This window comes from Somniosus microcephalus, unplaced genomic scaffold, assembly GCF_052327205.1.
Source record: "Somniosus microcephalus isolate GS21.2 unplaced genomic scaffold, FLI_Smic_1.0 scaffold13, whole genome shotgun sequence".
In the NCBI taxonomy this organism is placed as follows: Eukaryota; Metazoa; Chordata; class Chondrichthyes; order Squaliformes; family Somniosidae; genus Somniosus; species Somniosus microcephalus.
In genome coordinates this window covers 1488026-1509321 of record NW_028225200.1, presented here as the reverse complement: position 1 = coordinate 1509321, position 21296 = coordinate 1488026, and the positions used below count along the sequence as shown (strand labels likewise).

The following is a 21296-nucleotide window of genomic DNA, read 5'->3' as shown; positions in this document are numbered from 1 at the left end:
AAAGGTGCTTTATAAATACAAGTGGTTGTTGTTGTTTCCTGAAACTAATAACTAATTCCCCAGAGGGAAAAAAATTGTACTTTTACTCCCAAATATTAAAAAGTTTGTGCCACAGAAGCACGAGGTTTATCTGCTTTGATTCATAAATTTAAAAAGTCTGTATTGCAATCTGAGCCGGTGGGTTGTGAGCCAAAGAGCCTTGTGTCCAATGAGGGGAATAAAGGCCCACAGCCTCCCCTGGCCCCGGGCCCTGAACAAGGGACTGGAGAAACTCGCTGCCCTGCGCATCAGACAATGAGCCGGCGCAAGTCCCGCCCCTTGGGCTCCCCGATTGGTTGGAGGAACCGCTGCCGGCTCGCTCCTCCAGCCCCGCCCCGCTCGCTTCCTATTGGTCGGAAGCTCCCGTCAATCAGGCCCTGGTCCCGGGTCACGTGTCCCTCACCGACTTTACCAAGAAAGCCCCGCGCGGTCGCCGGGCGGAGCTGCTGGTCAGCGGGAGCGGGGTCGGGAGATTAATAAACTGCGGGTAGGCTGCACCGCAGGGTTTATAAAGTTGGAGAATGGCCTCAGGCCCGAATGAGATCCAGCGGCCCGGTCTATGTTCCACCTGATGGCAGCTGTGAGGCTATTTCTCGGTGACAGGCCCGGGTTACGTGCCACCATCTTGGTGGAGGAAAGGCAGAACTGTTCCACCTACAGCACGGCGCATGCGCGGCCATCTTGGTACAGGAACAGGGTGTGGGCGGGGCTTCAGGGTCCCCGTGACCAGGAGAGACAATAATTGACTCATTGATTTTATTCTCACTCTGCACACAGCAGGTGTAGAACTGAACCCAACCAGAGTAGAGGGGGGGGGAAAACTGGGAGTGGAGGAAAGAAAAGTTGGAAATGGTGCGATGGGTTTGGATTTCAGCACAGGGAGGAGGGAGAGTGTGTGGGATGGGGATTTACAGCTTTGGGGAACAAGAGAGGAAAGAATGTTCCATAGAAACTAGAATTGTCTGTTCTGAATTTCTATCCTGTATTTACAGTGATGGCTTTTGTAAACTCCTTTTACAGGGTGTGAGAATGGGAGGATTTACAGACGGGAAACTCAAACCAAACATCACATCAAGATCTGACAGAGTCACTCCATTCATCAGGACCTGAATATCACTGACCTTTGATATGGAAGGACAAATGTTTGTCTGTTCTGTCTGTGGGAAAAGATTTCAAACATCAGTGTGACTGGAAAAGCACCGACACACACACCCGAGTGAGAGTGTTCCAGTGCACCGACTGTGGAAAGAGGTTTAACCAGTTACACAGCCTGAAAAAACATCGCACCATTCACAGCGGGGAGAAACTGTACACGTGTTGTGTGTGTGGACGAGGCTTCAACTGATCGTCCAACCTGGAGAGACTCAAGGACACCCGCACCATGGAGAAACGGTGGAAATGTGGGGACTGTTGGAAGGGATTCGATTGCCCATTCCAGCTGGAATCTCATTGATGCAGTCACACCGGGGAGAGGCCGTTCACCTGCTCCGAGTGTGGGAAGGGATTCACTCAGTCATCCAACCTGCTGAGACACCAGCGAGTTCACACCGGGGCGAGGCCATTCACCTGCTCCGTGTGTGGGAAGGGATTCGCAGAGTTATCCAAGCTCCAGATACACCAGCAAGTTCACACTGGGGAGAGGCCGTTCACGTGTATTGAATGTGGGAAGGGATTCACTCAGTCATCCAGCCTCCATAGACACCAGCGAGTTCACACTGGGGAGAAACCGTTCTCCTGCTCCGTGTGTGGGAATGGATTTGCAGAGTCATCCAAGCTCCAGATACACCAGCAAGTTCACACTGGGGAGAGGCCATTCACCTGCTCCGTGTGTGGGATGGGATTCACTCAGTCCTCAACTCTGCTCGAACACCAGCGAGTTCACACCGGAGAGAGACCGTTTAAATGTTCTGACTGTGGGAAGAGGTTTAAAAGCTCCGGAAATATGATGACACACCAGCGTACTCACACTGGGGAGAAGCTGTTCACCTGCTCCGTGTGTGGGAAGGGATTCACTCATTCATCCTACCTGCTGACACACCAGCGAGTTCACACTGATGAGAAACCATGCAAGTGTTCTGACTGTGGTAAGAGCTTTAAATGGCCAAAGGACCTGAAGAGACACCAGCAAGTTCACACTGTTCTGTAGCTGGGGCGACATGAACGTGGAATGGATGAATGTTTTATAAATTATTGGACTGCTGTTTAATCTTTAAGACTGTTGTGCTGATGATTCCCTTGATTTGACTGTTCATCGTGTTACATAGAATACAGCACAGAAACAGGCCATTCGACCCAACTGGTCCATGCCAGTGTTTATGCCCCACACCCACCCTACTTCAATTAACCCAATCAACAGATCCTCCCATTCCTTTCTCCCTCATGTGGCTTCCCCATAAATGCATCTGTGGTGTTCACCTCAACTACTCCTTGTGGTAGCGAGTTCCCCATTCTCACCACTCTCTGGGTAAAGAATTTTATAAGTTTCAATGAGATCCCCTCTCATTCTTCTAAACTCCAGCGAGAACAAGTCAAATCAACCCAATCTCTCCTCATACGTCATTTCTGCCATCCCAGGTATCAGCCTGGTGAATCTTCGCTGGACGCCTTCCATGGCAAGAACATCCTTCCTCAGATAAGGCGACCAAAACTGCACACAATACTCAAGATGTGGTCTCACCAAGGCCCTGTACAACTGCAGCAAGACATCCTTGTTCCTGTACTCAAACCCTCTCGCTACGAAGGCCAACATACCATTTGCCTTCTTAACCGCCTGGTTATCTATACATTTATACTATTTGCTTCAACCACTCCCTGTGGTAGCGAGTTCCCCATTCTCACCATTCTCTGGGTAAAGACATTTCTCCTGAATTCCCTACTTAATATATCAGAGACTATTTTATATTGATGGCCCCATAAATATGATGAGATTTTGTTAAGCTGACCCGTATGTTGTTGTACTTTGTCTTTGACCCCTACATAAACGTGAGGTCATCCAAAACTCAGCTGCCCGTGTCCTAACTCGCACCAAGTCCCATTCACCCATCACCCCTGTGCTTGCTGACCTACATTGGCTCCCTGTTAAGCAGCACCTTGATTTCAAAATTCTCATCCTTGTTTTCAAATCCCTCCTTGGCCTCGCCCCTCCCTTTCTCTGTAATCTCCTCCAGCCCCACAACCATCCAAGATATCTGTGCTCTTCCAATTCTGGCCTCTTGTGCATCCCTGATTTTAATCGCTCCACCACTGGTGGCCGTGCCTTCTGTTGCCTAGGCCCTAAGCTCTGGAGTTCTCTGCCTAAACCTGCCCACCTCGCTACCTCTCTTTCATAAGACCATAAGAAATAAGAGCAGGAGTCGGCCATACGGCCCCTCGAGCCTGCTGCACCGTTCAATAAGATCATGGCTGATCATCGACCTCAACTCCACTTTCCCGCCCGATCTCCATATCCCTTGATTCCCCTAGAGTCCAACAATCTATCGATCTCAGCCTTGAATATACTCAACGACTCAACTTTCCCCCTTTAAGACGCTCCTTCAAACCTACCTCTTTGACCAAGCTTTTGGTCACCTGCCCTAATTTATCCTTATGTGGATCGGTGTCAAATTTTGTCTTAAAATACTCCTGTGCAGCGCTTTGGGATGTTTTACTTCGTTAAAGGCGCTATATAAATACAAGTTGTTGTTGTTTTGATGAATGAAACATTACTGAGCCCCTGTACCCGTGTTATGGGATGAAGTGCCAGACAAGTGAAGGCACAACGTCTGGGTGTGAATCTAATAATAACCTCATGGGCCGTATAGGTGTGATAACCAGACGGGCTTGTGGTTATAGTCTGGTCACAGATGGACTAAATTCCCTGAATTAGCAGGAGTTCAGGAGGCAGTCAACAGACGGGTCCAAACAATCCCATTTCCTGAGCGGTAACCAAGCTTGTGTATAAGAACAGGCCACTTAAGCCGTTGTCAGTTGGAACAGACTCGAGAAGATCGCGCGTGAATCCACTGTACTTCTATTCTCCAGACTGAGGGAATTATCACCCAATCTGTGTTATGCAGCACTCTTAATAAAGCCTGGAGAGACAATTTGTGTTCTTGTGAGCTTGATTATCTGGTATCCGAAATCCTGGGACTCCCGATCATTGGAGTCAACCTCAGTGTGTGGAAAGGGATTTGCTGGTGTATCCCACCCACTGACACACCAGAGTGTCCACAGTGTGACTGCGGTGGGTCGATTCCACTGTTTCTGATGCCTTTAATCACATCCAGGACTGAACCATGTTAATTCAGGCAACTGGGGCCTGTTAATGTTAAGAGCCCCCAATAACTGGGCTGGATTTAAAGATTATTCCCTGTTCTCTCAGTACTAGTGAGCAGAGAGAAGCTGATGTTATAGAATCATAGAGCACAGTAGGATGCCTTTCGGCCCATCGTGCTGGTGCTGGCTCTCTGAAAGAGCGATGCAATTAGTCCCACTGCCCTGCTCTTTCCCCACAGCCCTGCAAATTTCAGCCTTTAGTATATATCCAATTCCCTTTTGACAGTTACTATTGAATCTGCTTCCACCTCCCATTCAGGCAGTGCATTCCAGATCATCACAATTCGCTGTGTAAAAGAAAGTCTCCTCATTTCCTCGCTCGATTCTTTTGCCAATGATCTGAAATCTGTGTCCTCTCATTACCGACCCTCCTGCCAGTGACAACAGCTTCTCCTTGTTTGCTCGATCAAAACCCCTCATAATTTTGAGCACCTCGATCAGAGCTCCACTTAACCGTCTCTGCTCCAAGTTATATTGCCATTGTTTTCTGAATTTTTGCTGTGATCGAGGTGCTGGATGTCCGTGCCTTGGGAATGGGACATTCTATCCTCGTGAGCACTGAGTGTCAGCATCCAGCAATCTCTGGTCAGGGACTGTCTTTTTAAACTGCCTCACCTGAGCTTTTTGACTCCCTGATTTCATTATTAAACATTTCAGAGTTTTTGCAGAGTGACCAAGGCTGAACAGATAAATGTGAGGTATTACATTTTGGTAGGAAGAATGGGGAGGTCACTTATCACTTGGAGGGTGCGAGTCTAGGTGGGGTAGAGGAACAAAGGGATCTCGGAGTACAAATACAGAAATTACTAAAAGTTGCGACACAGGTTAGCAAGGCCATAAAAAAAGCAAACCAAGCACGAGGTTTTATTTCTAGAGGGATAGAATTGAAAAGTAGTGAAGTTATGCTAAACCTGTATCGAACCTTGGTTAGACCACACTTAGAGTACTGCGTACAGTTCTGGTCGCCATATTATAAAAAGGATATAGAGGCACTGGAGAGGGTGCAGAGAAGATTTACAAGGATGATACCAGAAATGCGAGGGTATACATATCAGGAAAGGATGAACAGGCTGGGTCTCTTTTCTCTTGAAAAAAGAAGGCTGAGGGGTGACCTAATAGAGGGCTTTAAAATTATGAAAAATGTTGATCGAGTGGATACAGAGAGAATTCGCTGCTCACGATGTGGTCTCCTCTACATTGGTGAGCCCAAACGCAGATTGGGTGACCGCTTTGTGGAACACCTCTGCTCAGTCCGTAAGGGTGACCCCGAGCTTCCGGTCGCCTGTCACTTTAATTCACCGCCCCATTCCCAGTCAGACCTCACCATCCTCGGGCTCTTGCATTGTTCCACAGAAACCCAGCGTAAGCTCGAGGAACAGCACCTCATCTTCCGATCAGGCACTTTACAGCCTTCCGGACTCAATATCGAGTTCAACAATTTCAGATCATATCCTCGCCCCGTTACATTTTTATATATTTTTTATCCACCCCTTTGTTTTGGCCCTTCCCCCTTTTTCCCTCTCCCACATGGCAGCTGTCTCTCATTCTCCCAGAATATTTCACACTTCACACTGCATCCATTGAATAAACATCTCGAGCCGTCTTTTGTCTCTTTACTGGTCCGATCTTCACTTCTCTTTTGTTCTTTCATCCCCATTTCCCAGCCCCCAAACTGGCCTTTTAATCTGTTTCATTTCCTGTGTTTCCTCTCAGTCCTGACGAAGGGTTTCGACCTGAAACGTTGACTCGATTTCTCTCTCCACAGATGTTGCCTGGCCTGCTGAGTTTTTCCAGCATTTTCTGTTGCTCAGCACACACCCTGGGCCCCTGTCAATCATCCTCCCCCGCGCCTGCGCGCTGGGCCCCTGAGCTCCAGGCTGCCGTGCGGGGCTTTCTTTGTGATGTCGGTGTTGGTGAAGAGCTGCAATCAGTGAGGGAAAGTGAGTTTTCCCCCAGATCCAATTGAGATCAGAGTGGGGGAGAGAATAAAGGGGAATCCAAACCTGAGAGTCCGCGGATCCAGGCCCCGAGCGGAGCTTCTTCAGTTTGGCGGAGCGCACCTGTAAGACAAAGGTCCTCTACCAACCTGCCCCCGCCACACAGTGCTGCCCCCTGATTATCAAAATCCATGACAAGGCCTTGGACAACGTGGACCACTTTCCATACCTCGGGAGCCTACAGTCAACAAGGGCAGACGTCGACGACAAAGTCCAACACCGCCTTCAGTGTGCCAGTGCAGCCTTCGGTCGCCTGAGGAAGAGGGTGTTTGAAGACCAGGACCTCAAACTCGGCACCAAGCTCATGGTCTACAGAGCAGCAGTGATACCTGCCCTCCTGTATGCCTCAGAGACATGGACCATGTACAGCAGGCACCTCAAAGCAAAAAATAAACCCTTTTCAATTTAATTTAAAATAAGACAATACTTTAGAAAATATGATTAAATATAAAATAAATATTCACAACCTCCGCCTTTTTACTCCAGACACACCCCTCCTCCAGCATTCATCTGTGTGAAAGGCTCAGAGGGTGCGGAATTCTTAAAGTGCATCCAGGAGAGCTTTTTGAGGCAGCATGTAGAAAGTCCTACAAGAGAGGGGGCGGAACTGGACCTAATTCTAGGGAATGTGGCCGGGCAAGTGGTAGAAGTATCAGTAGGAGAGCATTTTGGTGACAGTGACCATAATTTGGTGAGATTTAAGGTAGTCATGGAAAGTGACGAAGATGGACCAGAAATAAAGGCTCTAAATTGGGGGAAGGCTGATTTTAATATGATAAGGCAGGATCTGGCCAAAGTGGACTGGGATCAGCTACTTGTCGGAAAATCCACATCAGAGCAGTGGGAATCTTTCAGAAAGGAAATTGAGAGAGTAGAATGGCAACATGTTCCCATAAAGGTCAAGGGTGGGACCAACAAGCCCAGGGAACCCTGGATGTCAAGGGATATACGAGAATGGATTAGGAAAAAAAGGGAGGCTTTTGGCAGATACAAAGGACTAAAAACAGTGGAAGCCCTAGAGGAGTATAGAAAGTGCTGGGGGGGGGGGTACTTAAAAAAGAAATTCAGAGAGCAAAGAGGGGGCATGAAATAACACTGGTGGGCAAAATAAAGGAAAATCCCAAGGTGTTTCATAAGTATATTAAGGGCAAGAGGATAACCAGGGAAAGAATAGGGCCCATTAGGGACCAAAGTGGCAATTTATGTGTAGAGCCGGAAGATGTGGGTGAGGTTTTAAATTAATATTTTGCATCTGTGTTCACTATAGAGAAGGACGATGTAGGCATAGAAATCAGGCAGGGGGATTGTGATATACTTGAACAAATTAGTATTGAGAGGGAGGAGGTACTAGCGGTTTTGGCGCACTTAAAAGTGGATAAACCCCCAGGCCCAGACAAGATGTATCCCAGGCTGCTGGGTGAGGCAAGGGAGGAGATTGCAGGGGCTCTGACACAAATTTTCAGAACCTCTCTGACCACAGGGGAGGTGCCAGAGGACTGGAGAACAGTTAACGTAGTACCATTATTCAAGAAGGGTAGTAGTAGGGATAAACCAGGCAATTACAGGCCAGTGAGCCGAACATCAGTGGTAGGGAAATTATTGGAAAAAATTCTGAGGGACAGAATTAGTCTCCACTTGGAGAGGCAAGGATTAATCAAGGATAGTCAGCATGGATTTGTCAGGGGGAGATCATGTCTAACCAATTTGACTGAATTTTTCGATGGGGGTGACTAGGTGTGTGGATGAGGGCAGTCCAGTTGATGTAGTGTACATGGACTTCAGTAAGGCTTTTGACAAAGTCCCACATGGAAGACTGGTCAAGATGGTGAGGGCCCATGGGATCCAGGGCAATTTGGCACATTGGATCCAAAATTGGCGTAGTGGCAGGAGGCAAAGGGTGATGGTCGAAGGCTGTTTTTGTGACTGGAAGCCTGTGTCCAGTGGTGTACTGCAGGGGTCGGTGCTGGGTCCTTTGCTGTTTGTAGTGTACATTAATGATTTAGATATGAATGTAGGAGGTATGATCCGTAAGTTCGCAGATGACACGAAAATTGGCGGAGTGGTAAATAGCGAGGAGGGAAGCCTCAGGCTACAGGAGAATATAGATGGCTTGGTTAGATGGGCAGCACAGTGGCAAATGGAATTTAACCCTGAAAAGTGTGAGGTGATGCATTTTGGGAGGACTAACAAGGGAATACACAATGAATGGTAGAACCCTAGGAACGACAGAGGATCAGAGGGACCTTGGTGTGCATGTACATAGATCCCTGAGGGCAGCAGGACAGCTAGATAGGGTGGTTAAGAAGGCATATGGGATACTTATATTCTATGCCTCGGCTAATGAAGGCAAGAGCAGGGAGGTTATGATGGAGCTGTACAAAACGCTAGTTAGGCCACAGCTGGAATACTGTGTGCAGTTCTGGTTGCCACACTATCGGAAGGATGTGATTGCATTGGAGAGGGTGCAGAGGAGATTCACCAGGGTGTTACCTGGGCTGGAGCACTTCAGATATGAAGAGAGACTGGACAGGCTGGGGTTGTTTTCCTTGGAGCAGAGAAGGCTGAAGGGGACCTGATTGACGTGTACAAAATTATGAGGGGCATAGATAGGGTAGATAGAAAGGAACTTTTCCCCTTAGTAGAGGGGTCAATAACCAGGGGGCATAGTTTCAAGGTAAGGGGCAGGAGGTTTAGAGGGGATTTGAGGAAAAGCTTTTTCACCCAGAGGGTGGTTGGAATCTGGAACTCACTGTCTGAAAGGGTGGTAGAGGCAGGAACCCTCACAACATTCAAGAAGCATTTAGATGAGCACTTGAAACGCCATAGCATACAAGGCTATGGACCAAGTGCTGGAAAATGGGATTAGAATAGACAGGGCTTGATGGCTGGCACGGACACGATGGGCCGAAGGGCCCCTTTCTGTGCTGTATAAATCTGTGACTCTATGGTAGCATTCTTGCCTCTGAGGCATAAGGTTGTGGGTTCAACTCCCACTCCAGAGACTTGAGCACAAAAATCGAGGCTGACACTTGAAATGAAGAGTAGATTTGCCTTTCTAAATCTAGGCTTTATTAACCTTAAAAACCCAGCAGCACATCTTCAACACCCAGTCCCAACCAAGGCTGTAGAGAACTGAATTTAAGATGGCCACCACAAATCACATGACATCAACTACCAATGAGTTTACAGCATATATCTCAAGGCAGGAAACAGGCAACCAATTACAATACTTCTTACAAGAATAATCACCACATTCACCCCTCCTCTTAAAACATACTCCAACATAGGTAGCCTTTACAATTTACAATTAATTATTTATAACTAAAACAATACAAATATAATATTTGAACAATTTTAAAACATTACTATCAAGTTATTTTAAAAGTCCATTTTCAATCGGTCGACCGGATATCTTGTTCGTGTCGACCTTCTTAACCTTGGTGAAATTCCTTGCCCTCCCACACCAGGAGACACGGAAGTATCTGCTGCAGGAAGGCTATCCATATCCCGATTATCAACGGTTTCCGGATTGGAAATCCAATCAGAAGGTAAACTGGGATGGTCATGAACATCCATCGAGGGCTGACTAATAGAATTATAATTATCTGCAATAGGATTGGAAATATTCGTAGTATCTGTGACGACATCCACATTATCTGAATCATGACTATTGTTAATATCCTCAGAAGAGGGCTGGCCACCACAAGGAGCCAAGTCTTTAATTGAAACAGTACTTTCTTTCCCATCTTGGAATCGAATATAAGCATATTGGGAATTTGCCTCCAACAGCTCCACCTCCTCCACTAAAGGATCATATTTTGACAATCTAACACGGCATCGAAGCAGCACAGGTCCCTGCATAGTAAGCCATGAAGGTACCGAATATCCCGTAGTAGATCTCCACGGATAGTTAAAGAGCCTTTCATGGGGGGTCACATTAGTAGCCGTTGAAAGCAATGATCTAATGGAATGCAGGGCATCAGGCAGTACCATTTCCCACTGTGTATTCTTAAGGTTCCGGGATGTCAAAGCCAACATAACTGCCTTCCAGATCACCCCATTATATCGTTCGCACTGTCCATTACCCTGGGGATTATACGGGGTAGTTCTACTAGTAGAGATTCCCTGACTCTGGAGGTATTCCTTCAACTGGGAAGACATAAAAGAACTTCCCTGATCCGAATGGATATACGCAGGCATCCCAAAGATGACAAAAAGTTGAGTCAGACATTTGATAACTGTAGCAGCTGATACATCTGTGCAAGGAAAAGCAAAAGGGAACCTTGAAAACTCATCCACAACAGTAAATATATATCGATTCTGAGTCGTTGAAGGAAGAGGCCCCTTAAAATCAACGCTCAAACGTTCAAAAGGAGAAGTAGCCTTCATAAGATGAGCTCGTTGAGGCTTAAAGAAATTTGGTTTACACCGAGCACAGATAGAACATGATGAAGTCATACGCTTGACGTCTTCAACTGAAAAGGGCAAATTCTTACTGCGTACGAAGTGTATCATCCTCGTAACACCAGGATGGCACAAAGCATTATGAAGATTAATAAGCGTATCTCCGTGAATCACAGAACAATAAGCCCTCGACAGCGCATCAGCAGCAACATTATCCTTCCCTGGACGGTAAACTATATCAAAATGGTAGCATGCCAACTCAATCCTCCACCTCATTATTTTATCATTCTTGATCTTTCCAAAATGTTTGACATCAAACATAAAGGACACAGGTTTTTGGTCAGTTACCCACGTAAAATGTCGCCCCGATAAATAATGTCTCCATTTACGCAGTGCTTCTACTATTGCATACGCCTCTTTCTCTATTGAGGAGTGTCTTTTCTCACTATTGTTCAAAGTACGTGAGAAAAAGGCCACAGGTCTTCCATTTTGGTTCAGAGTAGCCCCAATTGCAAAATCGGAAGCGTCCGTCTCAATCACAAAGGGAACCTGCTCATCAATAGAATGCACAACTGCTCCAAGGATATCCTTTTTGAAATTATCAAAACACATCCTGGCCTCCCATGATAGAGGATATGTCGTAACCCGAATAAGGGGCCGGATCTTCTGCGAAAAGTTTGCAATCCAATTAGAATAATAAGAAAACAGTCCAACAACTTGTTGCAAAGCCTTAGAATTAGTAGGACAAGGTAAATCAATCAATGGTCGCAGGCGTTCTGGATCTGGTTTAAACTTGTTTCCCGAGATAATATACCCCAGTAGATTTACCTCAGTGGCCGAAAAGATACACTTCTATTTATTGAAAGTTAAACCAACTTTTTCCGCAGCTTGAAGGAATCTTTCTAAATTAGAATCATGCTCCACCCTTGATTTGCCACACACCGTGATGTCATCTAAATATGAAAAGGTGTCAGAGAGAGAGTTATCACTTATAAAAGCATCCATTGCCTGTTGAAAACAGGCATAGAGTCATAGAGTTTTACAGCACAGAAAGAGGCCCTTCGGCCCATCATGTCCGCGCCGCCCATCCACCCCTGTCCTGTCTAATCCCATTTTCCAGCATGTGGGCCATAGCCTTGTATGCAATGGCATTTCAAGTGCTCATCCAAATGCTTCTTGAATGTTGTGAGGGTTCCTGCCTCTACCACCCTTTCAGGCAGTGAGTTCCAGATTCCAACCACCCTCTGGGTGAAAAAGTTCCTCCTTTAGTAACCATTAGTAACACCAAATGGTACTCGGCAAAACTGATACAGCTTTCCGCCAGCCTCAAAGGCCGTATATGGTTGATCCCTCTTAACGATAGGAATCTGATGATAAGCACTCTTTAGGTCAATAGTGCTAAAAACCTTATACTGAGATACTTTGTTGATAAGCTCATCAATCTTAGGCAAAGGGTACGCATCTAATTGAGTATACCTATTAATAGATTGAGAGTAGTCTATCACCATTCGTTTCTTATGTCTCTCGTTAGTGGTGACAACTACTTGTGCCCGCCAGGGCGAACAACTAGGTTCAATGATTCCTTCCAATAAAAGACGTTGAACTTCAGAATTAATAAATTCTTTATCCTGACTGCTATACCTTCTTGACTTGGGAGCAATTGGCTTACAATCCGACATCAAATTGGAAAAAAGTGATAATGGAGAAATGGATAAAGAAGTTAATCCACAAATAGATAAAGGTGGCTTAGTTCCTCCAAAAGAAAGACTAAGAGACTCGTGTAATTGAAGCACGTCATGACCAATCAAAATATCCGCACAGAGATTCGGCAAAACAGATAGGCGTATATCAGTATACGTATTACCTAGAAGAATTAATTTCACAAGGCAACAACCAGCTACTTGTGAGGTGAGAGTCGCCTGAGCCATACACACCTGATAAGTAACAGGCAAAATTTTCAAACGCTTCTCCTTCACAAACTGAAGACTTATAAAACTCGCGGTACTGCCGGTATCTATAAGGGCCTTCACTTCTAACCCATTAACTTGGGCCGTAACTATAGCTTTATTTAGGCCATGAGCAAAGGCAGCAGAAACTGATGCAATAAACGCCCTAGCTAAAGGCTGAATAGTCGCAGAGGAGGCAATTGATTTACAAACACGTGCATAATGACCTCTCTTGCCGCATTTACTACACACAGCCTCCCGAGCAGGACACTTCAGACAAGGGTGCCGGGCGTTCCCACAAAAATAACACTTCTGAATCCTAGAGGCAGCAGCAGCCGAAGTAGAAACTGTTTCAGAATCTGGTAAACCACTCCTATTAAGTCCACATAATTCCTTTTCATCCGGAACTGCCGAAACCACAGTCATAGGCCGATTAAAAAGAGCGTAAGAATCCGAACTTCTCTGAGTCAAATCCAATGTAGAGGCTTGCTCAAAAGCACTCTTTAGATCCAAAGTCTTATTTTCTAATAACCGCTGATGAATTGATCTAGACAGTAATCCATTAATAAAAGCATCCCGTACCGATTCTTCCTTATATTCTTCTGCCAACATGGCCTTATAATTACAGTTAGCACCAAGGCGCCGAAGTGCTTGTAAATAAGCATCCAAAGATTCTCCCACCTGCTGCCTACGGGCAGATAGAAGGTGACATGCAAATACCTCATTCTTTGGTTTCACAAAAATCTTTTCCAATGTAGCAATAGCCAATTCGTAAGTTTCACAGTCCAAGATATACTTATACACATCCGGAGCAATGTAGTTGATCAGTATATTCAACTTATTTAGAGACTCTTGATCCAACACACCCAAAAAGTTTTTAAATGTACGATACCAGTGTTTCCATTTATCATCCACTCCTGCAGAATTAGGGTCAGCATTAAATCGTTCCGGTTGAAGATATCGCTCCATTCTAACAAAAGGTTAATAAATTGAAATGAAGAGTAGATTTGCCTTTCTAAATCTAGGCTTTATTAACTTTAAAAACCCAGCAGCACATCTTCAACACCCAGTCCCAACCAAGGCTGTAGAGAACTGAATTTAAGATGGCTACCACAAATCACATGACATCAACTACCAATGAGTTTACAGCATATATCTCAAGGCAGGAAACAGGCAACCAATTACAATACTTCTTACAAGAATAATCACCACAACACTCCAGTGCAGTACTGAGGCACTGTCAGAGGTGGCGTCTTTCGGATGAGACATTAAACTGAGGCCCTGTCTGCTCTCTCAGGTGGATGTAAAAGATCCCATGACACTATTTTGAGAAAGAAAGACTTGCATTTATATAGTGCTTTCATGACTAGCAGACGTCTTGAAGTGCTTTACAGCCAATGGAGTACTTTTGAGGTGTAGTCATTCTTGTAATGTGGGAAAGAGCAGGGGAAATATTCCCGGTGTCCTAGCCAATGTTTATCCCTCAATCAATGTAACAAAAGGATAATAGCAAAATACTGCGGATGCTGGAAATCTGAAATAACAACAGGAAATGCTGGAAACACTCCGCAGGCCAGGCAACATCCGTAGAGAGAGAAACAGAGTTAACAAAAAGATAGATTATCTGGCCATTATCACATTGCTGTTTGTGGGAGCTTGCTGTGCGCTATTTGACTGCTGCATTTCTTACATTACAACAGTGACTACACTTCAAAAGTACTGCATTGGCTGTAAAGCAGTTTGGGTCGTCCGGTGGTGGTGAAGGCGCTATAGAAATGCAAGTCAGTCTTTCTTCACTGGTCTCACCAGCGACCTCTTCTGGCTGATGGTTGATTGACAGACGATAGTCCGCGCATGCGCACAGGGAGTGACGGTTTGGACCGAGTCCGGCACAGCGACCCCTCCCGGTCACCAAGGGCAACAACCGCACATGCCCAGAGGAGACCAACACCCCTCCCCCACTCAGAGCTGCACCTGCGCACTTGGATCCTGCCAGATGGAGTCGGTGCAGGGCATTCCGGGGAAAGGCCTTGGTGTCGGGTCCAGAGTCGTGATCGGTGACGCAAAGTGAGTTTTCTCCACTCCGATTGGGTGGAGAATCGTGTGGGGTGGGGGGGAGGGGTGGATCGGGAGAGAATAAAGAGAAATAGAAAAACCCGAGAGTCCACGAGGCCCCAGACCGAGCGGCGTCAGTTGGACGGAGCACGTGATCTCCTCGGGGACACATGACCCAGCCCAGGGCCTGATTGACGGGAGCTTCCGACCAATAGGGAGCTAGCGGGGCGGGGCTGGAGGAGCTAGCTGGCGGCGGGTCCTCCAACCAATCGGGGAGCCCGAGGGGCGGGCCTCGTGCCGGCTGATTTTCTGATCCGCAGGGCAGCGAGTTTCTCCAGTCCCTTGTTCAGGGCCCGGGGCCAGGGGAGGCTGTGGGCCTTTATTCCCCTCATTGGACACAAGGCTCTTTGGCTCACAACACACTGGCTCAGGTTTAATACAGACTTTTTAAATTCATCAATAAAAGCAGATAAACCTCGTGCTTCTGTGGAACAAACTTTTTAATATTTTATAGAATCATAGAATGGTTACAGCACAGAAGGAGGCCATTCAGCCCGTTGAGCCCGTGCCGGCTTTCTGCAAGACCACTTCAGCGAGTCCCACTCCCCGCCCTTTCCCCGTAACCCTGCACATTTCTTTACTTCAGGCACTTATCCAATTCCCTTTTGAAAGCGGTGATTGAATCTGCCTCCACCACCCTTTCAGGCAGTGCATTCCAGATCCTAACCACTCGCTGCGTAAAAAAAAGTTTTTCCTCATGTCGCCTTTGGTTCTTCTGCCAATCACCTTAAATCTGTATCCTCTGGTTCGCGACCCTTCCACCAATGGGAACAGTTTTTCTCTATCTACTCTGTCCAGACCCCCTCACGATTTTGAACACCTCCATCAAATCTCCTCTCTACCTTCTCTGCTGTAAGGAGAACCACCCCAGCTTCTCGAGTCTATCCACATCACTGAAGTCCCTCATCCCTCATCCCTGGAACCATTCTTGTAAATCTTTTCTGCACCCCCTCTGAGGCCTTCACATCCATCCTAAAGTGCGGTGCCCAGAATTGGACACACTACTCCAGTTGAGGCCGAACCAGTGTTTTATAAAGGTTCATCATAACCTCCTTGCTTTTGCACTCTATGCCTCTATTTATTAAGCCCAGGATCCCGTATGCTTTTTTAACCACTTTCTCAACCTGCCCTGCCACCTTCAATGATTTGTGCACACATACCCCCCGGTCTCTCTGTTCATGCACCCACTTTAGAATTGTACCCTTTAGTTTATATTGCCTCTCCTCATTCTTCCTACCAAAATATATCAGTTCGCACTTTTCTGCGTTAAATTTCATCTCCCATGTGTCCGCCCATTCCACCAGCCTGTCTATGTCTTCTTGAAATCTATCACTATCCTCCTCACTGTTCAATTTACTTCCAAGTTTTCTGTCATCTGCAAATTTTGAAACTGTGCCCTGTACACCCAAGTCAAAATCATTAATATATATCAAGAAAAGCACTGATCCTAGTACCGACCCCTGGGGAACACCACTGTATACTTTCCTCCAGTCTGAAAAACAACCGTTCACCACTACTCACTGTTTCCTGTCACTTTGCCAATTTCGTATCCATGTTGCCACTGTCCCAATTATTCCATGGGTATCAACTTTGCTGGTAAGCCTAGTATGTGGCTCTTTGTCGAACGCCTTTTGGAAATCCATGTACACCACGTTAACCGCATTGCCCTCATCAACCCTCTGTTACCTCATCAAACAACTCAATGAGAATCAGAGCGGCCGAGCCTGGCGGATGTGCGGCCAGGGCCCCAGCACCAGGAAACCCAGGGTGCAGTGCCTCCCCCATCTGAGCTGCCACTTCCCGGTTTCTTCAGCCGGTTCCACCAAGTCCGACTCGGCGCAAAGGACAGGAGCCAGGCTCCCAGAATGGCCCGCGGCCCCGGGGAGCATACGCACTCTCAGCGGGGAAATCAGTACGTTGGATAAAGCGGTTTCTGGGGCGCAGGGAATTGTGGGTGCTGCGGCCACCATTAGTCAGCGGCTGTGCGGAAGAGTTTTATTGCAGGTGATGGCAGGTAGGTCCCTGGCCGCCTGTGTAGGTCTTTTTGTTGCTTCAGTTTGAGCTGGAGTGGAGATGGAGGAGAAGCTGCTGGGTTTAATCCCCAGGAGGACCCAACAATTTCCAATGTGTGACAGTCAAGGGAGGTGGATTCTGGAGGAGATTAGATTGTTACACAGACACTGTCCCTACAATGTAAAAGAGTATTGTTTTAGGAACAAGTATTTCTGTAGAGGCTTTTAATCCATTTTACATATACAGATTTGTTTTAATTCATTCTTGGGATGTGGGCGTCGCTCGCAAGACCAGAATATGTTGCCAATCCCCATCTTCCCATTGAGAAGATGATGGTGGGCCGCCTTCTTGAACCGCTGCAGTCCGTGTGGTGAAGGTACTCCCACAATGCTGTTGTGTAAGGAGTTCCAGGATTTTCACCCAGTGATGATGTAGCAACGGCGATATATGTCCAAGTCAGGATGGTGTGTGACTGGGAGAACTTGGAGGTGATGGTGCTCCCATGCACCTTCTGCCTTTGTCCTTCTAGGTGCTGGAGGTTGCGGGTTTTGGAGGTTTTGTCAAAGTTCTGGTCGAGTTGCAGATGTATAAAGTCCATCTCCTTCGCCCCCTCCCACTCCCACCTCTCTCTCTCTCTCCTCCCATAGAGACCAGAGTCCCAGACCAGGTGGCAGATTCCCTTCACTGAAGGACATTAGTGAACCAGTGGGATTTTATGACAATCCGGCAGCTTTCATGGTCACTTTTTTTCTAGTGCCGGCCCCACAAACAACCAGATTCATTGAGCTCAATTTCACAACCTGCCTCTTTAGTGGGTTCTCTCTCACGCTCCATTTTAAATTCATTTTACAGGGTATTAGAAGGGGAGGATTTGCAGACGGGAAACTCAAACCAAACATCTCATCAAGATCTGACAGTCACTCGATTCATCAGGAACTGAATATCATCGGCCTTTGAATATGGAAGCAAAAAGCACCGTTCACATCGGGGAGAGGCCGTTCACCTGCTCCGAGTGTGGGAAGGGATTCACTAATTCATCCCGCCTGCTGAGACACCAGCGAGTTCACACTGATGAGAGACCTTTTAACTCCTCGGACTGTGGGAAGTGCTTTAAAAGTTCCGGGGCACTGATACACCATCAACGTGTTCACACTGGGGAGAGACTGTTCAGGTGCTCGCACTGCGGGACTGGGTTTGGGCAGTCATCTGACCTCACTGTACACCAGCGAGTTCACACTGGGGAGAGGCCGTTCACCTGCTCCGTGTGTGGGAAGGGATTCACTCGCTCATCCCACCTGCTGACACACCAGCGAGTTCACACTGGGGAGAGGCCATTCACCTGCTCCGTGTGTGGGAAGGGATTCGCTCGTTCATCCACCCTGCTGATACACCAGCGAGTTCACACTGATGAGAGACCTTTTAAATGCTCGGACTGTGGGAAGTGCTATAAAGTGTCCGGGGAACTGATACGCCATCAACGTGTTCACACTGATGAGAGACCGTTCAGGTGCTCTCACTGCAGGACTGGGTTCAGGCGATCATCTGACCTCACTGTACACCTGTGCACTCACACTGGGGAGAGGCCGTTCACCTGCTCTCACTGCGGGACTGGGTTTAGGCAATCATCTGAGCTCACTATACACCAGCGCACTCACACTGGGGAGCGGCCGTTCACCTGCTCCGTGTGTGGGAAGGGATTCACTCGCTCATCCCACCTGCTGACACACCAGCGCACTCACACTGTGGAGAGGCCGTTCACCTGCTCTGAGTGTGGGAAGGGATTCACTGAGTCATCCCACCTGCTGACACACCAGCGAGTTCACACTGGGGAGAGACCGTTCACCTGCTCTGAGTGTGGGAAGGGATTCACTCAGTCATCCACCCTGCTGTCACACCAGCGAGTTCACACTGGGGAGAGGCCGTTCACCTGCCCTGAGTGTGGGAAGGGATTCACTCAGTCATCCCACCTGCTGAGACACCAGCGAGTTCACACTGGGGAGAGGCCGTTCACCTGCCCTGAGTGTGGGAAGGGATTCACTCAGTCATCCAACCTACTGACACACCAGCGAGTTCACAAGTGACTGCAGGGATTGGATTCTGTTGTTGCTGCTGTTAATCACATCCAGGACTGAACCATGTTCATTCTGACAGGTGGGGATTGTTTCTGCTGATGTTAATAAGTCCGGGAACTGGGCTGGAGTTTAATATTCTGGATAGATGTCAAATAAATCAGCTTTGTGTTAAACACATTGTTGCAGATTTTCTTCTTGCCCACCTGAGTGTTTAGCACCACCTGGCTGGAGCTCAGAAAGGACAATCTGGGGGAGGATCATACGGTGGGAACAGAACTCCAGCCTGGACATAGTCCTTCAGGGCCACACTGAGAGGGACAAACGGCACTTTGGTCTTTCTCGTCTCTCTTCACTGACAGCAAAGTTGCCGTGTGGGTTAATCTCGAGGCGTGTGAGAAATGTGTCCCAGCTGCTCTCTGCCATGGTTTAGAGCTCTTAGACACGGAACTGGAGGCTCCTTTACGAATGTAGCCCAGTGCTTTTTATTTAATGGCCTTATTAACCTGTGTTGCTACTTTTAGTGATTTGTGTATCTGTATCCCTGGATCCCTCTGCTCCTCCAGCCCATTTAGACTATTAGGGGGAAATTCGGTGGCGCCCCCTTTGGGTCGCTAATGTCACCGGGGCTAATTTTAGCCCCCTGAAAAAGTTAGCGCCCCTGTGCATTAAATTCAGTGGTAGCGCCCCAGGCAGGAGGCGGGGTGGTACTGGAAGCGCTCCCCTCCCTCTTGAGGCGCTACCAGTGAATTTCACGGTGCTTCGTGTAACGTCGCCATACCCGTCGGCACATAGCACCATGTCATAGCAGACCTCCCTCCCTGATAAAAGGGGAGGGGCCTAGCACTGCGCACACCGGGGCCCTGCTGGGCCACTGGGGAACGGGGTGTTGGATCAAGAGGAGCGCCGGGCTGAGAGATCGTGGCCGGCACCCCGAAGAATAAAGGGGAAACATAGAAGATAGGAGCAGGAGTAGGCCATTCGGCCCTTCGCGCCTGCTCCGCCATTCAATGAGATCATGGCTGATCATCCAAATTCAGTACCCTGTCCCTGCCTTCTCCCCATATCCCTTGATCCCTTTAGCCTTAGGAAATATATCCAACTCTTTTTGAATATATTTAATGAACTGGCCTCCACCGCCCTCTGTGGCAGAGAATTCCACAGGTTCACCACTCTCTGGGTGAAGAAATTCCTCCGGATTTCAGTCCTAAATGGCTTACCCCTTATCCTTAGACTATGACCCCTGGTTCTGGACTCCCCGGCCATCATAAAAATCCTTCCTGCATCTAGTCTGTCCAGACCTGACAGAATTTTATAAGTTTCGATGAGATCCCCTCTCAATCTTCTAAACTACAGTGAGTATAATCCCAATCGACACAATCTCTCCTCATACGTCATTCCTGCCATCCCAGGTATCAGCCTGGTGAATCTTCGCTGCACTCCTTCCATGGCAAGAACGTCCTTCCTCAGGTAAGGCGACCAAAACTGCACACAATACTCAAGGTGCGGTCTCACCAAGGCCCTGTACAACTGTAGCAAGACATCCTTATTCCTGTACTCGAACCCTCTTGCTACGAAGGCCAACATACCATTTGCCTTCTTAACTGCCTGCTGCACCTGCATGCTTACCTTCAGCGACTGGTGCACAAGAACACCCAGGTCTCTTTGCACTTCCCCTTCTCCCAATCTATTGCCATTCAAATAATAATCTGCCTTCCTGTTTTTGCCACCAAAGTGGATAACCTCACATTTATCCACATTATAGTGCATTTGCCATGTTTCTGCCCAATCACCCAATCTGTCCAAATCGTACTGGAGTTTCACGACATCCTCCTCACAGCTTACCCTCCCACCCAGCTTTGTGTCGTCTGCAAATTTGGAGATATTACATCCAATTCCCCCATCCAGATCATTAATATATATTGTGAACAGCTGGAGTCCTAGGACCGATCCTTGCGGTACCCCACTAGTCACTGCCTGCCACTCGGAAAACGACCCGTTTATTCCAACTCTTTGCTTTCTGTCCACCAACCAGTTCTCTATCCAGGTCAATACCTTGCCCCCAATCCCATGTGCCTCAATTTTGCACGCTAATCTCTTATGTGGGACCTTATCGAAAGCCTTCTGAAAGTCCAAATACACCACATCCACTGGTTCTCATCTATTTTACCAGTTACATCCTCAAAAAATTCCAGTAGATTAGTCAAGCACAATTTACCTTTTGTAAATCCATGTTGACTTTGTCCGATCCTGTCACTGCTTTCCAAGTGCTCTGCTATTACATCTTTTATAATAGACTCTAGCATTTTCCCCACGACCGATGTCAGGCTTACCGGACTATAATTTCCCGCTTTTTCTCTACCACCTTTTTTGAATAGTGGGGTAACATTAGCTACCCT

At 47.3% G+C, this 21296-nt stretch overlaps 1 protein-coding gene across 1 annotated transcript; it reads left to right on the top strand.

Moving 5' to 3' along the window:
- Positions 1–576: 576 nt before the first annotated feature.
- LOC147083956 (uncharacterized) lies at positions 577–19073 on the top strand. The gene is made up of 3 exons (XM_085980021.1): positions 577–635; positions 1498–2128; positions 17746–19073. The coding sequence occupies exons 1-3, from the start codon at positions 577–579 to the stop codon at positions 18907–18909; spliced, it is 1854 nt and encodes a 617-aa protein (XP_085836147.1). The 3' UTR covers positions 18910–19073.
- Positions 19074–21296: the final 2223 nt, after the last annotated feature.

Excerpts from the sequence above, each read along its gene's own strand:
- LOC147083956 (XM_085980021.1), top strand. The coding sequence starts at position 577 with ATGAGATCCAGCGGCCCGGTCTATGTTCCACCTGATGGCAGCTGTGAG. Across the intron at positions 636-1,497 it reads AGCTGTGAGGCTATTTCTCG|TCACACCGGGGAGAGGCCGT; the intron begins GTGACAGGCCCG and ends TCATTGATGCAG. Across the intron at positions 2,129-17,745 it reads AGTGTTCTGACTGTGGTAAG|TCACTCGATTCATCAGGAAC; the intron begins AGCTTTAAATGG and ends AAGATCTGACAG.